The sequence below is a fragment of the Aulonocara sp. 'chitande type north' Nkhata Bay genome, linkage group LG10 (genome assembly GCF_057382095.1).
Source record: "Aulonocara sp. 'chitande type north' Nkhata Bay isolate Kocher_YH1m ecotype deep benthic linkage group LG10, A_spYH_male_GT1.1, whole genome shotgun sequence".
NCBI lineage: Eukaryota > Metazoa > Chordata > Actinopteri > Cichliformes > Cichlidae > Aulonocara > Aulonocara sp. 'chitande type north' Nkhata Bay.
The window spans coordinates 19520421-19538211 of record NC_141353.1 but is presented as its reverse complement, the minus strand read 5'-3'; the positions used below and the strand labels follow the sequence as shown (position 1 = coordinate 19538211).

General features: G+C 42.0%; 1 protein-coding gene across 15 annotated transcripts in view; it reads left to right on the top strand.

Annotated features, from left to right (window-relative positions):
* nbeaa (neurobeachin a) overlaps positions 1-17791 on the top strand; it is a 106986-nt gene that overhangs the window by 87476 nt on the left and 1719 nt on the right. For 4 of the 15 annotated variants that reach the window (XM_086308912.1, XM_086308911.1, XM_086308907.1 and 1 more), the window contains 25 exons: positions 1666-1785; positions 2692-2825; positions 3434-3495; positions 6447-6511; positions 6975-7083; positions 8701-8867; positions 9406-9530; positions 9616-9762; positions 10227-10363; positions 10496-10613; positions 10794-10896; positions 10978-11093; positions 11886-11998; positions 12256-12396; positions 12504-12623; positions 13829-13981; positions 14111-14275; positions 14353-14442; positions 15038-15230; positions 15672-15743; positions 16112-16267; positions 16612-16782; positions 16974-17075; positions 17252-17448; positions 17561-17712. In XM_086308912.1, the coding sequence (XP_086165038.1) occupies positions 1666-1785; positions 2692-2825; positions 3434-3495; positions 6447-6511; positions 6975-7083; positions 8701-8867; positions 9406-9530; positions 9616-9762; positions 10227-10363; positions 10496-10613; positions 10794-10896; positions 10978-11093; positions 11886-11998; positions 12256-12396; positions 12504-12623; positions 13829-13981; positions 14111-14275; positions 14353-14442; positions 15038-15230; positions 15672-15743; positions 16112-16267; positions 16612-16782; positions 16974-17075; positions 17252-17448; positions 17561-17712 (3228 nt within the window). Of the gene's footprint in view, positions 1-1665; positions 1786-2691; positions 2826-3433; positions 3496-6446; positions 6512-6974; positions 7084-8700; positions 8868-9405; positions 9531-9615; positions 9763-9871; positions 9905-10226; positions 10364-10495; positions 10614-10793; positions 10897-10977; positions 11094-11885; positions 11999-12255; positions 12397-12503; positions 12624-13828; positions 13982-14110; positions 14276-14352; positions 14443-15037; positions 15231-15671; positions 15744-16111; positions 16268-16611; positions 16783-16973; positions 17076-17251; positions 17449-17560; positions 17713-17791 lie in introns of all 15 variants that reach the window. The other 11 variants (XM_086308918.1, XM_086308910.1, XM_086308917.1 and 8 more) reach the window with 7 other exon arrangements.

The window sequence follows — 17791 nt, the reverse complement described above, 5'->3', positions numbered from 1 at the left end:
ATAGGTTCAGTTCCATCCTACTTTATTTTGTCCCCCTGTCTCCGGCTTTTGTTTTTTATGTTAAATTGTCTTTTTTCCTGCCTCATTCCTGTCCCTTCATCCTCCCTAAAGATTTCTCACTTCACTTACACGTTCATTACAGGATTATAGGGTAAGATGAAGTTTTTTCTGGACTGATGTGGCTGTGGACATTTTTATTAGGCTCATGTAAGACACACCACATTTGACATGCTAAACTAATCAACCGCAAAAGACGGGTTCAGGTATCGTTCCATCAGCTAATATCAGCTAATATTAATCATCTTCTAGCCACACATATTATATGTTGTCATGCACACGCACCCCTGACACTTCTCACTTACCGTACAGTATGATGCTCATCACCTCTGATATGAAAACTTTGTATGAAAACGTCACCACTTACTAATTAAGACCGTTAATGTCTTAGGCTCAAGTCTTTTTTTTGTATTTGTAAACATGTAAATGAACTTGTCATTAACAAAAATCTGTTTTGTCTTCAGACTTTATAGGTGTCACTAAAAAAATTATGATCATCTGCAACATGAGGTCTTTACTAATTACCAGTTAGCGTGATTAGCAGTGTTCCTTTACCATTGTAGGAGTTTGCACTGTAACATTTTTGTTGTACTCTACTTAGACATGTTAGCAGATACAGTCATGTGTAAAAGCAAGTTTTCGCAGGAATCTGTGCAGTCCTGTGAAAAAAACTAAGTACACCTTCACGGAATTAAGAAGGTAAGTCGCAGCCAGGTGCTGCTAATCGAATGCACCTGATTAATTGATCATCGCCACGTGTGAGCATCTCTATGAAAGCAGATGCTTTGGCAGTTTGCTGCTCTGGAGCATTCAGGTGTGTTTAAGCATAATGCCGCAATCTTCCCCAAGTTTACTCCAACGTCAGAATGTGCAATGCTTAGGGAAACTGCAGAAAACTCAAGAACTACATCTCAGACTCCACATAGTAACACTGCTTAGGTTTGCAAAGCTGCACAGCTGAACAAACCACAACGAGATCAAGTGGAGATGTTTAGCTGTAATGCACAGCACCATGCTTGTCAGCACGGTGGTGGAGGGGTGTAATGTTGCTTGTTTTTCAGCCAAAGAACCTGCTTTTTGGCTCCTTTTGTTATACCGAAGTATTTTAGAGTAAAACATGAGGCCATCTGTCTGTCAGATAAAGCGTGGCCCAAATTGGGTCATGCAGCAGGGCAATGATCCCGAGCACAGCAGCAAATCTACAACAGAATGGCTGAAAAAGAAAATGATCAAAGCTCAGACCTCAACCTGATTAAATGTGGTGGGCCCTCAAGAGAGCTGTGCATAAATGAATGCCTGAAATCTTCAGTGAAGTCAAGCAGTGCTGTAAAGAAGAGTGGGCCAAAATCGCCACACAGCGATGCAAGAGACTGATAAGGAAATCAGGAAATCATTACTTTGCTCTGTAAGGTGAATCGTGGGGTTTACTTTCACAGGTTTTTCACAGGACTCCATATAGTTGTGTAAAAAGTTTTTTTCACATGGCTGCACATGTTCTTCTAAAAGTGCACACACACAGGAGTGGGTGGGATGCGTGTGCATGTCTCCCTTAATCAGTGCGCATGTCTGCACGTGTGTTTTTATGTGTGTGTGTGGTTTGTATTGCAGTGCCTATTGTGAGGTGGCGCAGTGTGCGCTGCGCAGCGGTCAGACGCCCCCTGAGCTCAAGTCTTTTAGCTCTCTGGCTGGCTTCCAGGCAGCCCCCCGAGATGCAGGACAGTGTTTTAGGCAAGGAGATACTCGTCCTGTCCCCATGCCCCTCCCTCTGCCCCTCCTCCACCACACACCCTCTGCCACGCCCAACCACTACTAAATGTTCCCAGAATGCCATGCAAGAAAGGGCCGACTTCCTCAACAGCTTCAACAATTTTTCAGTAGCAGAGTCAACTCTGTCATTTCTGGCATGGTCATCTCCTCACACTAACCCCAAACTCCAGGCCAGACCTGAGTCGAGATGCTTGTTTTAACCTTCACCGCAGCTTTCGCAAATCATCTGGTTCTCCGAGCAGGTTAAAACAAAACCACAATTGGTAGATTAGCGACCCAGGTCTGTTTCAGAGATCGCATTACCTACAAAGCCAGGAATATAAACTTCACTGCCATCGCGGCTCCATAATTGAGTCTGCTGCTTTGTACTCTTCATGTCTCAATTTCTAAAGAATGGAAAAGCATTTAAAATGCAGCTGTACACACATAAAGACGCAGTATACCATTCAAGAGACAAGTCTGGCAGTTTTTCAGGTTCAGTTTTTATCACACTTTAACCTTCACTCATCCCACAGTGCTAAGCTGACCGGCTAACAATTATCCTTTCTAACTCATCTTTTTCCTAGTAATACTAATACAGACATACTGCTTCCATACCACACCATCGTTTTTTTCTACATTCTGTGTCCGACTTGCACTTTTTTCTGTTTCCTTCACCTGCTTTTTCTCTTCTCCTGTGTCCTGTGCCTCCCTTCCTTGTTCTCACGTGTCTCCACATATTTCTTTCATTCACATTTGTCCCTTCTCGCCTACTGTATATCCCCTGAGATTTTTCCTCAAACGCTCTTGTACCCTCATCTGTATGTTGCTCATGTTATCGGCCCGCCTATCGTTTTCATCCTTGTCTCTCGATTATCTCCGCCACAGTATCACCACAAAGCTGGAGCGCGCTTTGGAGAAGGTGGCCCCTTTGCTCAGGGAGATATTTGTGGACTTTGCTCCGTTCCTGTCCAGGACGCTGCTGGGTAGCCATGGGCAGGAGCTGCTCATAGAAGGTACAGGTGCTGTACACGGCTCCTTTTTCTCTAACTGGCGTCTCTCTGTGGAGTCTCCTCATTCACTGTCCCTCACAGTAATGTATGTGTGCGCGAGACAGAGTGAGATCGAAAAAGAGTGAGTGGAGGGTTGAGAACGAGGTGATGAGAGAGTGTGTGTGTGTGTGTGTGTGTGTGTGTGTGTGTGTGTGTGTGTGTGTGTCTTTGAACTGGCTGCTTCACCCATTCGTCAAGCAGGTAGGATTTTGCACTGTTTCTATTCAGCTAGCTAGATGTGTCAATATTTTTAGATAAGATTATGCCAGTTTTAGCGTTACGGGTGTAAGAGATTGTACTAAATGCGTTGCAGTCCTGCCTCTGCTCATCTGCTTCCTGGTGTCCCTCATCTTTTTCTCCACCGTTTGTTCTTGTCTTTTCTGTGGCATGCTTTTTTTAAACGATGATTGTGCACAGCAGCAGAAACCGCTGACACTACAGTGTCTTCTTGATGATATTTTTGTATCTTGCAGTGGTGTGTGTGTGTGTGTGTGTGTGTGTGCGTGCGTGCGTGTGTGTGTGTGTCACAGAGAATAAAAGAGAGGCTCCTGACTGTGTTGTATGTGTCTGTGCCACAGGTCTGGTCTGTATGAAGTCTAGCACGTCTGTGGTGGAGCTCGTAATGCTGCTCTGTTCTCAGGTTGGTAACTTCTCACCTCTCCTCTCTGTTTCTTGATGAAATGTCCTCACGCTTTCAATCAGTTTTGTCAAAACCTGACGTGCCTAAGTGTTTTTGAAAGGCTTTTTTTTTCGGGTGGGGGGGTTAGAGCACACCGGAAGCTTCAGAGTTATTGATCTGCCCTGTGAGGCAGGGACGACTGTGTAATAAGCGCATTGCAGATGTAATCTAATATCACAGCATAGTTTTCCCTCAATAATAATAAAATCAGGGCTAGAATTGTGACATATGCAAGGTTTAAGTTTTACATAAAAACACATTATGTCACAGACGTTACATCTTAATTCGTTTTGTCTGGCTCATTTATCCGTCTGCTATCACAGTAAGCCAGTAAGCTCAGTTTACTTCAATAAAACTCCATAAAACTCAAAGCGAGAGTGACACTTACCTTCGCAGAGCCTTTCACAAGTGGAACCTGTCACCAGCTTTTCTTTTCTTTTAAGTTGTAAAGTTTCTCAAAGCGCTCTTGTTCTTTTAGGCGTTCATTTCCATCCTCTCGCTCTCCATTTTCTTCATCTTTACCTCTATGTCATCTTCTCTCTCGCCTTTTGTCCTCTTACATCTTCAGCCGTGGTCATTTTTAAATCGGTGTTTCAGGAGCAACTGCTTTCATCTCGTACCACTCTCCACACTGCCCTTCTCTTTACCACTCCCTTTTCTTTTCCTCTCTGTTCCACTTCTGGGTGGCTGCTCGTCAGCATGTATAGTATTACCATTGGCTCCGGCCTTGTCTGCCATTAGAGACCCGGGAGAGCAAACCCTAGCCCAGAAATCGATCCTCCGGATGGGGGGGATGTAACAGGAGATAGTCCCACGTGTCCTTCACAGCCTTAAGAGCCAGTGGAGCTAATGGAGGTCTGATAGTTTGAGGCTTTCAGCAGCACTCTTACCCTTCTCCACTCTCCATTCTCTCACAGACAGGAGCATTTTTACTTGTTTCTTTCATCTTTCCTTTGATCAGTGTTGCACTACTGTGCACTTTTCACACAGTCAATGGTAAATGATGAAACCGTTTATGTCCTCTGAAATAAAGCTTTTTTTAAATTTCTTTTTTAAGCCTTTTACGTGTTGATCAGCTCGTCCAGTCAGGGTCTGATGATGTAACAGCATTTACTGTGGAAGAATGAACAAATGTTTGACCAATTAAAGGAAATCCCCGATATAACAAATGCAGATGCCTTCACACAGGTTCACTGCAGTACTGTGTATTAATAATCAAGGGTTTCTGGCATGTACTAAAAAGCCAAGAAGGCATAGTTGTTGTTGTTTTAATTAGCATCATTGAAGATAAGTGGCTTTGAAGGAGGAATCATAGTTTAAAAGGATGGCCTGGATGATTTTAGATTAGTGGAAAAAATACTTCAGTATTATTGGTTGAAAATATCAATTACCAACACATATTTTATCACTGTGATGCTGGTCATTAGGTTGATGTTTAATGAAAACAAGAAGGCCAAGAAAGCAGGACACTTGTGTTGTCATGGTTTGAGGAAATGCTGGCTGCAGATCAGTTTTGTCCTGTATTGAAACTTCTCTATCCTGATGAGAGAGATCCTTTCCAGTATATGACAGTGCCCCCATTGCATGTCACGAGAGCTCAGTGAAAGTTTGAGTGTGAAGGTCACTAGATCACAACGATATTGAACGCCTATAGCAGATGAATTCTGGGAGACCAGTTTTCTCCACTTTCACTATCAAGACACCAAATGAGGGAATATCGTTTGGAATAATCATCCCTCCTGTAGAGTTCCACGCGATCAATATCGGATCAGTGAAGCTGCTCTGGCATCTGCTGTCACTGCGTTTCTGAGGTGCTTTCAGCAGGTTTCCCAGGCAGGAACTTCAACCTACTGCAGGCTAAAAGAAAAATTAAATTCAACACTCCATTAAAACATGTTTATGGGAACTGAACCGTCATGCGTTTTCTTTGTTTTTCATCAAATACAAAGATATTCAGATGTAACTCTGAATATGGTACAAATATATTATAAATTGTTAATCCTGTATATACTGATATGTAGTGTAAGCTGTAGTAGATACTACATGTGTATATACTTTGCATTGCATTGCATTTGCATGCCCGTGCTATAATATTGTTTGGCCTGTCGGTGCTGGTTCCAAACTGATTTACTTGATAAACTTGAGAAATGTTTAAAAATGGGGCGGTAGATGTGGTTGCTAGGCAATATAACAGCATCATAATATAGCATCCTTTCTGATCTAGCACAGGTGACTCAGAAGGGAGTACGCTAATTTAGATTCTGGCAATATAAAGAAAATGTGTTTGTGACAAAATTATATGATACATTTTATAAGATTTCACAGGTGCATAAATGGATTATTTTAGCTTGTTGCTAGGCAACATGATGACGCCATAGTGTCTGATATGGATAAGAACCATCGGGGCACCAAGATGTACCTGCATGCCAAGTTTGGCTGCTCAACTCCTGATGAGCTAAGAGGAGTTTGCAAACAAACAGACACCCAAACATAGATTTTGTGTATCGTAGTAAGATTACCTGTGAGTGTTCAAGGATTACAATTTAATTCTTTAAAACAAAGAAATGGAGAGCAGAAGTAGAAGGCAGCATAGCACAGAAACACTCAAGTAAAGTACTTGTAAATCATATGTTTTATTTCATATTTTATTGAAGTATTTGGGTAATTGTATATTGCGCCACTAGTCATTCTGATGCTCTGATCCACTTTCATGAGCCATTGTAAAACCAACAGTAAATGAATTAACATTCTTTAGTCTCCAAAATAAACTGACTACATGTTTAGAACATGAATAAAACCAGTATAAAATGACCCGTAGAGGTGTGTGCATGGCATGACCTGTTCATCATTTACCCTTTTTTACTCCCAGCTGTGGTTCATCGTACTCTTTTTGGTGTCTCTTCTACACTTAGGAGTGGCAGAACTCAATTCAGAAGAATGCTGGACTTGCTTTCATTGAGCTTATCAATGAGGGAAGGTAATCCATCACACTTAATGATTATCGCAGCACATCACTCTGTAATTCACACATTAACACTAATTCTGTATCAGTGCTTAACAACTAATGGGTGTGATAGAGCCCTAATGAGAACCTTGCCAGGATAAGTGCACAGTGCCATGTGTGACCAGCAGGAAGTCGAATCATTATTGTGCAATTACATTTACAGCTGATTTGAGCCGGTCTAATTTCAGTGCTTGCAGTTTTGCTTTTCCTTTTTACTCCAAACTACCCGAGTATCAGTGCAAACCCAACAAAGAAAGCACAAAGTGGAAAACGACAGCATTGCATTGAAAATGAAGCAGATGTTAGCTGAAATCATTAGCCATTCTTATTGCTGCACATCCCATCTTGTTGAGAATTTATGTTTTCTCTAAATAGAGATGGTTCCTTCCATTTTATTTTATTCTTTTGCTCTTTTTCCACTTACTCCCACTGCCAGACTCCTGTGCCATGCCATGAAGGATCATATTGTGCGCGTTGCGAATGAAGCGGAGTTCATCCTGAACAGACAGAGGGCTGAGGATGTACACAAACATGCTGAATTTGAGGTATAAGCACAAAATACAACTTCTGTTTGTCACTTGCTGTATGTATGCGAGCAAGAAGCCACAGAAACTGGACGATATGTATTGTTTTCAACGTTTTTAAAAAAATCAGCAGTGCAGATAAGTGAAGTCCTTTTGTTTTGTGAGGGCTTCAGGTAAATATTGTTCAGGTTTATCTGGTCCATTTTCCAGAAAGCAGGTTCAACAAACTAACTTTGAACTCTGGGTTGGACAAATTTAAGTTTTCAGCTCCAGAAATAAGGTCAGTAAACTCTGCGTTAAGAGCATGCATAAGTAATGGAGCAAAAAGCCATCATTAATGGAGCTCTGATACCAAGAGTCACCATGGCAACAAGTAAATAATAAGCAGAGCTTATTTTTATCCATTGGAATATGAGTGTGAGTCGGTGTGGGCCATGACTTTTATCTTATGAGAAAAGAGTCAATTCAACCATCGTCTGGGTTTGGGTCAGCAGTCTCTGTGGATAAGCCACTACCCACAGCTTATGACCGCAGCTGAGTGTCGGACCGTACACTGATTTCTAAATCAAATTTTTACACCCAGTATCACCGATTTAGATGATTTTTAGTGGAAATGGCCCCAAAGTTTTCAAACTGTGAATTTTCAGACACTGAAACCTTTACAAATTATGCATCTAGTAACTGCATATCAATGTATAATCGATGCATATCGAGGCATATATTTGCAGCCTGTTTAACTTTACAAAGTTTCGTTCTGTTTTATTGTCATGCTCCCACTTTTTCTGTCACTGTGAGCGATTACAGCATCACAAATTATTGTGTTTAAATTTAATATTTAAACTTTAGTTTTAAAACATTTGCAAATATTTCTGTCACTGAAGTGAAGTGACTTGAAAAAACACTTTTTTTCTTTAGAAAAAACAGCTGCATTATTGTTCAAAGAATCACGGAGTTAGAAAGATGTAGCCTGTTATTTTAAACTGTTCATAAATCCATGATGTCCACTGATTGCTGTCTATGCGCTGACATCATTGACTGATTGATCATAAAAGCACTTGTGTGAAATATAACATGAAGCTAATACCGTATATAATTGGGATTTCATGTCTGCAAAGACGTAAAATTGTGCGATGAATTCACTCTGCTGTTCATTTTTCTATCAGCCTTACAAATGAGGAACTAAAACCAGACAGCAGACAGGTTCACAGAGTCTGTTACCGCAATAAATGCCTCAAAGTTTTATTCAACTCTTTTTGGAACAGAAAACTCAGTTTTTTCTCATCTCAGGGTTGACAAACAGCCTTGATCCTCCAAGAAAATGATAATCAACTAATTGTTGATATTTAAGAGTAAATGGACTATCAGTATATTTTTTTATATAAACATTTTTTACAGTTTTTTTTTACATTAGATTGCAATTGACAGTTTCGGAATAACTTCAGATAAATCTTGTTAGCATATGTGCAATATAAGATAAGCAGTTATCCACGCGTGTATCGGCCTGATGTGTAAATACTAAGGAGCCTCATCTGATCACCTACTGACTCCTTGTTAGCACCATGTCCTCGTCACAGTAATGGTCCACGGTCTTACTGTTTCTGGTCCTTGTTTAACTTTCCACGTCCCCTTCTCCTCCAGTCTAACTGTGCGCAGTACGCTGCAGACCGAAGGGAGGAGGAGAAAATGTGTGATCACCTCATCAGCGCCGCTAAGCACAGAGATCATGTGACTGCTAACCAGCTGAAACAGAAGATCCTCAACATCCTGACCAATAAGCACGGAGCATGGGGAACAATGTCACAGAGGTAGACCATCACTGTGTAATCTCACGAGCGATCCCTGCAGGAGTATGAGTAAGGAGTCAGATTTTGATATAAATTAATGAAATGGGTAATAAAAATGTGCAGTATCTGACTCCTAATATATTTACTGCCTGGAAGCATCAAGAGACTGATGTCCTTATTTTGTTTTAATGCACTTCAGCATTTGCTCATCCAGACCTTCCTACAGGCTGGCGGCCACATGTGATGTAACATGTAACATCTAACCTTATCCATCCTTCATCCGTTATGCCACTATTAAAGAAACTGTTGGTTGTTTACAGTTCATAACTCAACAATATTTGTTCTTCCTCTTTATCTAAAAGCCCGTTATTGGTGTTTGTAGAGTTGGAAAAGCCCTCATGGTCAAATGATGCCCTTTATCCTAATAACGAGGAACCTTTTAGACTGTAGGAAATTAGTTTGGGTGGTTTTTAGCATAAATGTCACATATAACGTCATCTCTGTCTTTAGACAAGTGCCTCAACTGAAATTGCTCATCTTTTTTCCTCCCGACTTTCAGCCAATTACACGACTTCTGGCGTCTAGACTACTGGGAGGACGACCTCAGGAGGAGGCGGAGATTCGTGCGAAATGCCTTTGGATCTACTCACGCCGACATGCCGCTCAAAGCTCTCGATGAGTACAGTCAGTAATGTTTACTAACATACAAATATTGCTTTGTTTTGTTTTTTTCCTGCATATTCTAACATGCTCACTTAAACATAAACAGGTACAGAAGACGAGGAGAAGGGACTCAAAAAAAAGAATTTCCGGAGTCAGTCGGTGGTCACCCAAAACCCGGAGGCAGAGCTCATGCTGGAGGGAGACGATGACGCTGTTAGTCTGCTGCAGGAAAAAGAGATCGATAACCTCGCTGGTAAGAAACAAACAAACACACACACACACACACACACAGACACACACACACACACACAGACTTTGTTACAGTCCAGCTGAACAATAAACTCTCTGACTCTTGTTTTTAGTACGTTTTCGTCCGAGACTTTTTATCTCCAAAGGCAAGTTTGACATTTGAAAGCTTTGCAGCTAATCTAACCGTCTGGCTGATTTATCTCACAGAAGATTAAATCACAATTCACTAAAAACTGATGCAAATCAGATCAAACACCTTGTTTAATCCAGTGATTCCTCCCTGGCTTTCATAACCGATCGGTTGTTTCCAACAGAGGGGAAAGAAGCCAATGATTGGTCAATCTTAACTAACATGAAATGACCCTAATGTGCTGTTTTATATTCTCCTGTGATCATGCTTATTGGCATGACCCGGATACTTGTATAACTACCGATAGTAATGCCTGACCCTTGAATTTGTCCCCACAGGTCCGGTGGTTCTGAGTACTCCAGCTCAGTTGGTAGCACCAGTGGTGGTGGCTCGAGGCACTCTGTCCATCACTACTACTGAGATCTACTTTGAGGTAGATGAAGAAGATACTGCGTTTAAGAAGATGGACCCTAAAGTAAGAACAAATCATTTTTCTTTATAAGTGATCAGTGCACAGAAAGAGAGAGGAGGAAAACCGGTAAATTACAGGGTTAACTTATAAGTCTTTCTTTGTGCTTTTTTTCCCAATAATGTGCATCTTCATTAGGTGCTTGCCTACTCGGAGGGTTTGCATGGCAAATGGATGTTCAGTGAGATCCGAGCTGTGTTCTCCAGACGATACCTGCTACAGAACACTGGACTAGAAGTCTTCATGGCCAACAGAAGTAAGTCTCCAGAGTTCTTACTGAAACTATCATACTCACAGGTGACACTGCAATTAACCCGCTTTAGTATAGAATGACTACACTACCTGATCTGTTTAAATGTACTCTTGGATATTAGCTCAGTGTTAAGTGAGTGGTTCATTTTAAATCAGCATTAACTGTATCTTGTTCTCCCTCTAGCATCTGTGATGTTTAACTTTCCCGACCAGGCCACCGTTAAACGGGTTGTCTACAGTCTCCCGCGGGTCGGTGTAGGAACGAGTTATGGTCTGCCACAGGCCAGGTATGCACAGCTCTGTCTTCGAAGGGCAATGCCAAGATTTGATAAATGGAGAATTACATTTCGTGTGTGTGTACATTTCAGGCGGATTTCCTTGGCCACTCCTCGCCAGCTGTTCAAGTCATCCAACATGACGCAGCGCTGGCAGCGGAGAGAGATCTCTAACTTTGAGTACCTCATGTTCCTCAACACTATTGCAGGTGAAGTCCACTTTAAATGAGCGCTGACTCTTCTACCTCTGGACCTGTCAATGATATACGTGTGAACAGAAGATCGGTCAAGCACACAAATCTGGCTGATATGTCCAAACATTTCTGCTGAGTCATACGGACATTTCTTATTCACTGTGAAGTTTTTTAGCAGTTTAAACTTATTTGGTTGCTTCGATTGCCAAGGATAGAAAACGCACACTTCCATTGTGTATTTCCTTCATTGGTGATTCTATAAACACTTTAATGAAGAGGGCAGACAAAGAAGGTGACAGATTTGTAATAAGATGAATGCTTTGTCTGCAGTTTGCCAAATTGTTCTTTATATACTAGAAAACAGATTTAGAAAAATGAATAAAACCACTTGTTTTAATACATATTGAGATACTGAGTAAGTGTCAGAAGCACACAAAGAAACTGAGTGAATATTTGTTTAACTCCTGACATCATTTATCAACAGTTTGTACTTTTATCTCTCTGCTTGACTTTCTTTTTTTTTAACTAAAAACATGCGTCTTTAGTTAATGTGTGTATAACATTTCATCTGGGCTCAGCGGTTCGTTAATATTTCAGCACGAGTCCGGCATAATGGATGTGTAAGATTTTAAAATATTTATAGCAACGTTTCTTTTCCCAGAGTAACATTTACACAGACATTTTATAGTTTGTTATAATCTAAGAGTAGTGTGTGTGTGTGTGTGTGTGTGTGTGTGTGTGTCCTTGCAGTTTATAACAAGACTAACGCCACACTGTTGTCGCTGATGGCTGTTGTGTCTTCTGCAGGGAGGACCTATAATGATTTGAACCAGTACCCTGTCTTTCCTTGGGTCTTGACCAACTATGATTCAGAGGAGCTCGATCTCACACTACCGGGCAACTTCAGAGACCTTTCCAAGGTTAGAGCTCCCACCCATAAAACTCTTTATGCACCTTTTCCAATTTCCTGCGTGTGTGCTACTTGGAGATGCTATCAACTCAAATGAATCAAAGTCACAAAATAGCATTTACGGTACATAATGTACCAAGGAATAGCACAAATCTCTCCTTATCACATCCCCACCAAGAGCGTATACACCCCGCTATGCAGAAGAACGCTAATGTGTGGTTTCTCTTCAAAGTATTCATCCAGTTATTTCTCTCTGATTTCTTCTAGCCAATCGGTGCCCTGAATCCCAAACGAGCAGCATTTTATGCTGAGCGCTACGAGACATGGGATGACGACAGCGCACCTCCTCACCACTACACAACCTTATACTCCACAGCTCATTCAACACTGATGTGGATGCTCAGAATAGTGAGTGCCTACTTAACACACTTATAAACTGGAAACGGCTAACTAAACACACGCCAGACACTCAGGGCTGCTTTTCACATGAACGTGTCTGTTTTCTGTTCCTGTAGGAGCCCTTTACCACATTTTTCCTCAGCGCTAATGATGGTAAGTTCGACCATCCAGAGAGAGCCTTTTCTGGCATCGGTCGCTCGTGGAGGAACTGCCAGAGGGACACGGCTGATGTGAAGGTAACGTGGAACAACCTACTGAAGTGACTGGTTTGAGGTTGTTGGACTAGATGTATTCAGCATAAAATCCATCCGCACTGAGACCTAACACCAGGAGCATGAAATTATGATTTTCTTCTTTCATTTCCAATTTGAAAGTATTTAGAAGTGGCCTTATGGCCTCAAGTGGTTAACATATTTGTTTTGCATATGAGGAAAGGTCCTCAGCTTAATTCCAGGAGGAGGCACAACCCCAGTTTTAAGGGTTTGCAAGTCAGCGGTGGTCGCACTCCAGGATAAATGGGAGTTTTGCAGGGAAGGAAAAGGCATCTGGTGACAAATCTGTGCCAGATCAGACATGTGGAGCCATTTGCTGTGGTGACCCCTTGGGAAATAAGGGAGCAGCTGAAAGTACCATATGTGAAATATTTGATAATAATTTGCTAAAGGAGCGTCAATAATTGATGTGGATTTTTCTTAGATCCAGTTAACTAAAGCAGCAGCATAGCCTGTTATTATACTGAGAGTGCAGAGGGTGGATTGTTAGATGTTCACCAGGCTAGGTATTTTGTGTGATTTTGGTTTGTTGGCTGTTTGTTTCTGATCTTGGGGTGTTCGTTTTATAATATAACAATTTCAATGTTTTTTTTATATGAAAATGCATTGAAATTAAATTTAGCTTCCACTAAAACAACAAATAACGAGTTGGTTTTTTACATGTAACAAAGAAATAATTATACTGTAAGTAATTTTAAGTGCTGCATAATTATTTTCATGTACTGCATAATTTTCTGGTAATTTGGCAGAAAACAAAATAATATTTTGCCATCTTACAGAGCAAGTAGGCTGTACCTGTGTGTGGGCTGTATTATAGAGTGGCTTAACCGAAATTGTTTCTGTTTTATTGGAAAGGAGATACAAATTATACTGTAAGTAATTTTAAGTACTGCTTAAGTAATTTTTGGTATTGTTTAATTACCTGGTAATTTTGCAGAAGAACAATATTTCCCCATCGTAAGTAGGCTGTACTCTTCAGGTCTTTATTTTTTCTATTTATTTAATTGTGATTTTTTGTTTGATGTACTCAAAATCAGTTACAATATCATTTGTGTCTCCTTTCCAGTAAGATATGCAGACATTAAGCAAGGTTAAGCCACCACATGGCACAGCATGCTCCTCAAAAAGAGGCAGTGACTGAACAATGTGTTTTTGCTCGTGTCCATAAGGAGCTGATCCCAGAGTTCTACTACTTGCCCGAGATGTTCGTCAACAGTAATGAATATGAGCTCGGGATGCGCGAAGATGCAGTTCCTGTAAGTGATGTGGAGCTTCCCGTCTGGGCCAAGAAACCCGAGGATTTTGTTCGCATTAACCGCATGGTGAGAAAAACAGAGACTTGTTTTTTTTAATACTAAACCTGGAAGTTTTCTTTTTTTTCTTTGCCTCACCTTCAAATCTGGAGATAAACTGCGAATATTCTCTCTCTCTGATTCTTTCCCTCTCTCCAGGCATTGGAGAGCGAGTTCGTGTCGTGCCAGCTTCACCAGTGGATTGATCTAATATTTGGCTACAAGCAGCGAGGGCCAGAAGCGGTGCGAGCTCTCAATGTGTTCAACTTCTTATCCTACGAGGGAGCAGTCAACCTAGACAATCTAGATGCTGTACAGCGTGAGGTTTGTTGACGATTATCATTAAAGTGCAGAAATCGAACTTGTGCGTGGTAAGCCCATCTCTTCCTCTCTGATTCCAGCTGATTGAGGCCCAGATTCAGCTTAGTGGTCAGGTGCCCTCCCAGCTGCTGATCGAGCCACACCCACCTCGGTCCTCCGCCATGCACCTGGTGAGATACCTCAACAGCCTTAGCACATCTTGGCACGCACTTACAGACAAACACCTGATGAAAACACCAAGTCAACTGTAGGAGCGCTGCAGAGCTACTGAGCTAGCAGTGCTTTGAATCTTCATTGTTTTCATTTATTTATCATATTTTTAAAACATTTCTACCCAGTGCATCAATTATTTTTAGTCCGCATTCTCCGAGAGGAATAGCTTCCATTAGCAAGATGTAAGCTATTTGAAGTTTTATTACATACAGTAGTATGTAATGGTGTTTGTAGCCTCTCTGTAGTCCCTGCTACTCTCAGCAGCATGAGGCCTCTGCTTCTCTACATCAGAGCCATCAATGTCAACCCAAACCCGTCAGACCCCGAGCCCTCAGCAACCGGTGCATCCGCCTCCTTTCCTAGACCTAGAGCCACCCTCAGTGTGTGTACCTGCTCTGACCCTGTGCTCCCACTAATATACCGTTTCCCCTGCCGTCCCTCTGTCCCATCTGTTCTGTCTGTCCCTCTCCCTTCGTCTCCATCCCCCTTCCTCCAACCTACCCTCTTGCCCTTTCTCTCTCTCCCTTTCTCTTTCTCTGTCTGTCTCACCAGTGTTTCCTTCCCCAGAGCCCTCTGATGTTTAAGGATCAGATGCAGCAGGATGTCATCATGGTGCTCAAGTTTCCCTCCAACTCTCCCGTGACACACGTCGCGGCCAACACGCTCCCCCACCTCAGCATACCAGCAGCCGTGACGGTCACATGTAGCCGGCTGTTCGCCGTAAACCGCTGGCACAACACTGTCGGTGAGTGTACGTTGATGGAAGTCCGTGTAAAATTTAAATTATTAAAGAATTTTTGCGACTGATTTCCCAAAGCCGGTAATGCTTGTATACTTACAGCTGAGCCTGAAGCATTTGCTCTTGTTGTTTCATAATGCCCTTTAGTCCTGTTTTGTTCACACCCTCGATGTTGACATAGAAATATTTGTTAATTAAAGCTTCAATTAACCTTATTAATGACCTCATTAGCGCAACAGACTACGTGTAATTAATCATGGTAATGTGATTATACAGGATCACGGGCAGCTTAAGTGGCTTTTAGTACCGACTGCCACACGAGGCACTTAATTTTTAATGTACGCTTGCATCAGAGCTCCCATCAGAGAGCACTGGATCAGGCCTTCTTCACCACTTGAAGATGTGCGTATGTATGACTGTGTAATATTTGTGCCTCAAACCCTTCAGGCCTCCGTGGAGCTCCAGGATACTCCCTAGAACAAGCTCATCATCTGCCCATTGAGATGGACCCTCTCATTGGTCAGTTCTCACACATATTCACAGCATTTTATCCATTCAAAAAGTTATAGATGCAATTTATGTCGTATTTTATTGACCAGAGGTGGGATGTGGCCCAGATGCAGATCTGAATCAAGGAGTTTTTAATATTATAGGTTATTGCAGAATTTATCACAGATGCTTATATGCAGCTCTTGTTTTTATATAAGCAGTTGCAGACCATAGTTTTGATACACATGTTCTGTAAGTAGATAAAGGGAATTTCCAGATCACTGGGGGAGCTGTGGCCAAAAGCATCACGTGATGCATCGGGAATTTAGATATACTGTTAACCATTTTCCATTTTTCTGCCCTCATTAGCCTGATTACATCTTTTTCTTCCCATGTAGCAAACAACTCAGGCGTGAACAAGCGTCAGATCACTGACCTGGTGGACCAGAGCATCCAAATTAACACACACTGTTTTGTGGTTACTGCTGATAACCGTTACATCCTCGTCTGCGGCTTCTGGGACAAGAGCTTCCGTGTTTACTCCACAGAAACTGGTTGGTTTTTGTATTATTTATAAGTCATGTCAAGCACTAAGTACAGCAAGCATTTCCTCGAGGCTGTCAGCTTCCTTTTTGAAGCTTAAATTTATGATTCTGTCAGAGTCTTTGCTTTGCATGTTTATTAATTTATTACATAGAAGAGATGCAGGCTTTTTTGGAAATACATGCAGGCACATGGAGGTAGATGCTGTTTTTACTGATCCTCGGGTTTAAAAGGAGACACGGCTTGATTAAGTTATCATCACGAAGCATTTTTATCCCACCGTCGCCTTCCAGGAGTTTGATAAGGAGAGGCACACACACGTTGGCAAACTTGTCTACCTCCCTGCTCTCCACAGGAAAGCTGACCCAGATAGTTTTTGGCCACTGGGATGTGGTGACGTGTCTGGCTAGGTCAGAGTCTTACATTGGAGGAGACTGCTACATCGTGTCAGGATCCAGAGATGCCACTCTTCTTCTGTGGTACTGGAGTGGGCGGCACCATATTATAGGGGACAACCCTAACAACAGTGAGTGGTGAAATGGTGGATACAGAATGTGTGCAAGTTAACTAGTCGTTGTTTGGGACATGAGTGCATGAATGCGCTTCAAGGTCAAACATTAAGTTGAATAATTAGAGCATGTTTATTGTATATTTACAGCAATGGAAACATTTTTACTGCAAATGTAGTGGTTTGACTCTTAACTGTGTTTTCCTCAGGTGACTATCCTGCTCCCAGAGCAGTACTGACAGGACATGACCACGAGGTGGTGTGTGTGTCCGTCTGCGCGGAGCTGGGATTGGTTATTAGTGGAGCCAAAGGTTTGTACATCTTTATATGTCTTTGCCCAGAAGAGGTTTATTTGCAAATAAATATTTAATTTAATTATAAAAGATGCACATCAGAGAACAGTGGCGTGGACGCAGTGAACGTTAATCACAGTGAATGTTGCTTTTGCCAAAGCTTTACACTATCTTGCTTTGATCTTTTCCCTCAGAGGGCCCGTGCCTCGTCCACACTATCACAGGGGACCTGCTCAGAGCCCTGGAGGGTCCAGAGCTGTGCCAGCAGCCACGCCTCATCTCGGTGTCTAGCGAGGGACACTGCATCATCTACTATGAGAGAGGCCGCTTCTGCAACTTCAGCATAAATGGAAAACTGCTGGCACAAATGGAGGTCAACGATTCGACACGGGTAAAGCTGTCAGGGTTACTCGAATGCAAACATTTTCATACACTGGTGTTCGCATTATTCAGCCATAAACCAAGAGCTTCTTTTAACTTGGACTCTTTTTTTTCTTTTCCAGGCAATCCTGCTAAGTAGTGACGGGCAGAATTTGGTGACAGGAGGCGATAATGGAGTTGTTGAGGTGTGGCAGGCGTGTGACTTCAAACAGCTTTACATCTATCCGGGCTGTGATGCCGGAATCCGTGCCATGGACCTATCACACGACCAGAGGTAAAACAGGAAGAGGACAAAGACTGCGTCACCTTTGTGATGTGATTGCAAAAGTTTCGATGGTTCGCAGATGTGATTT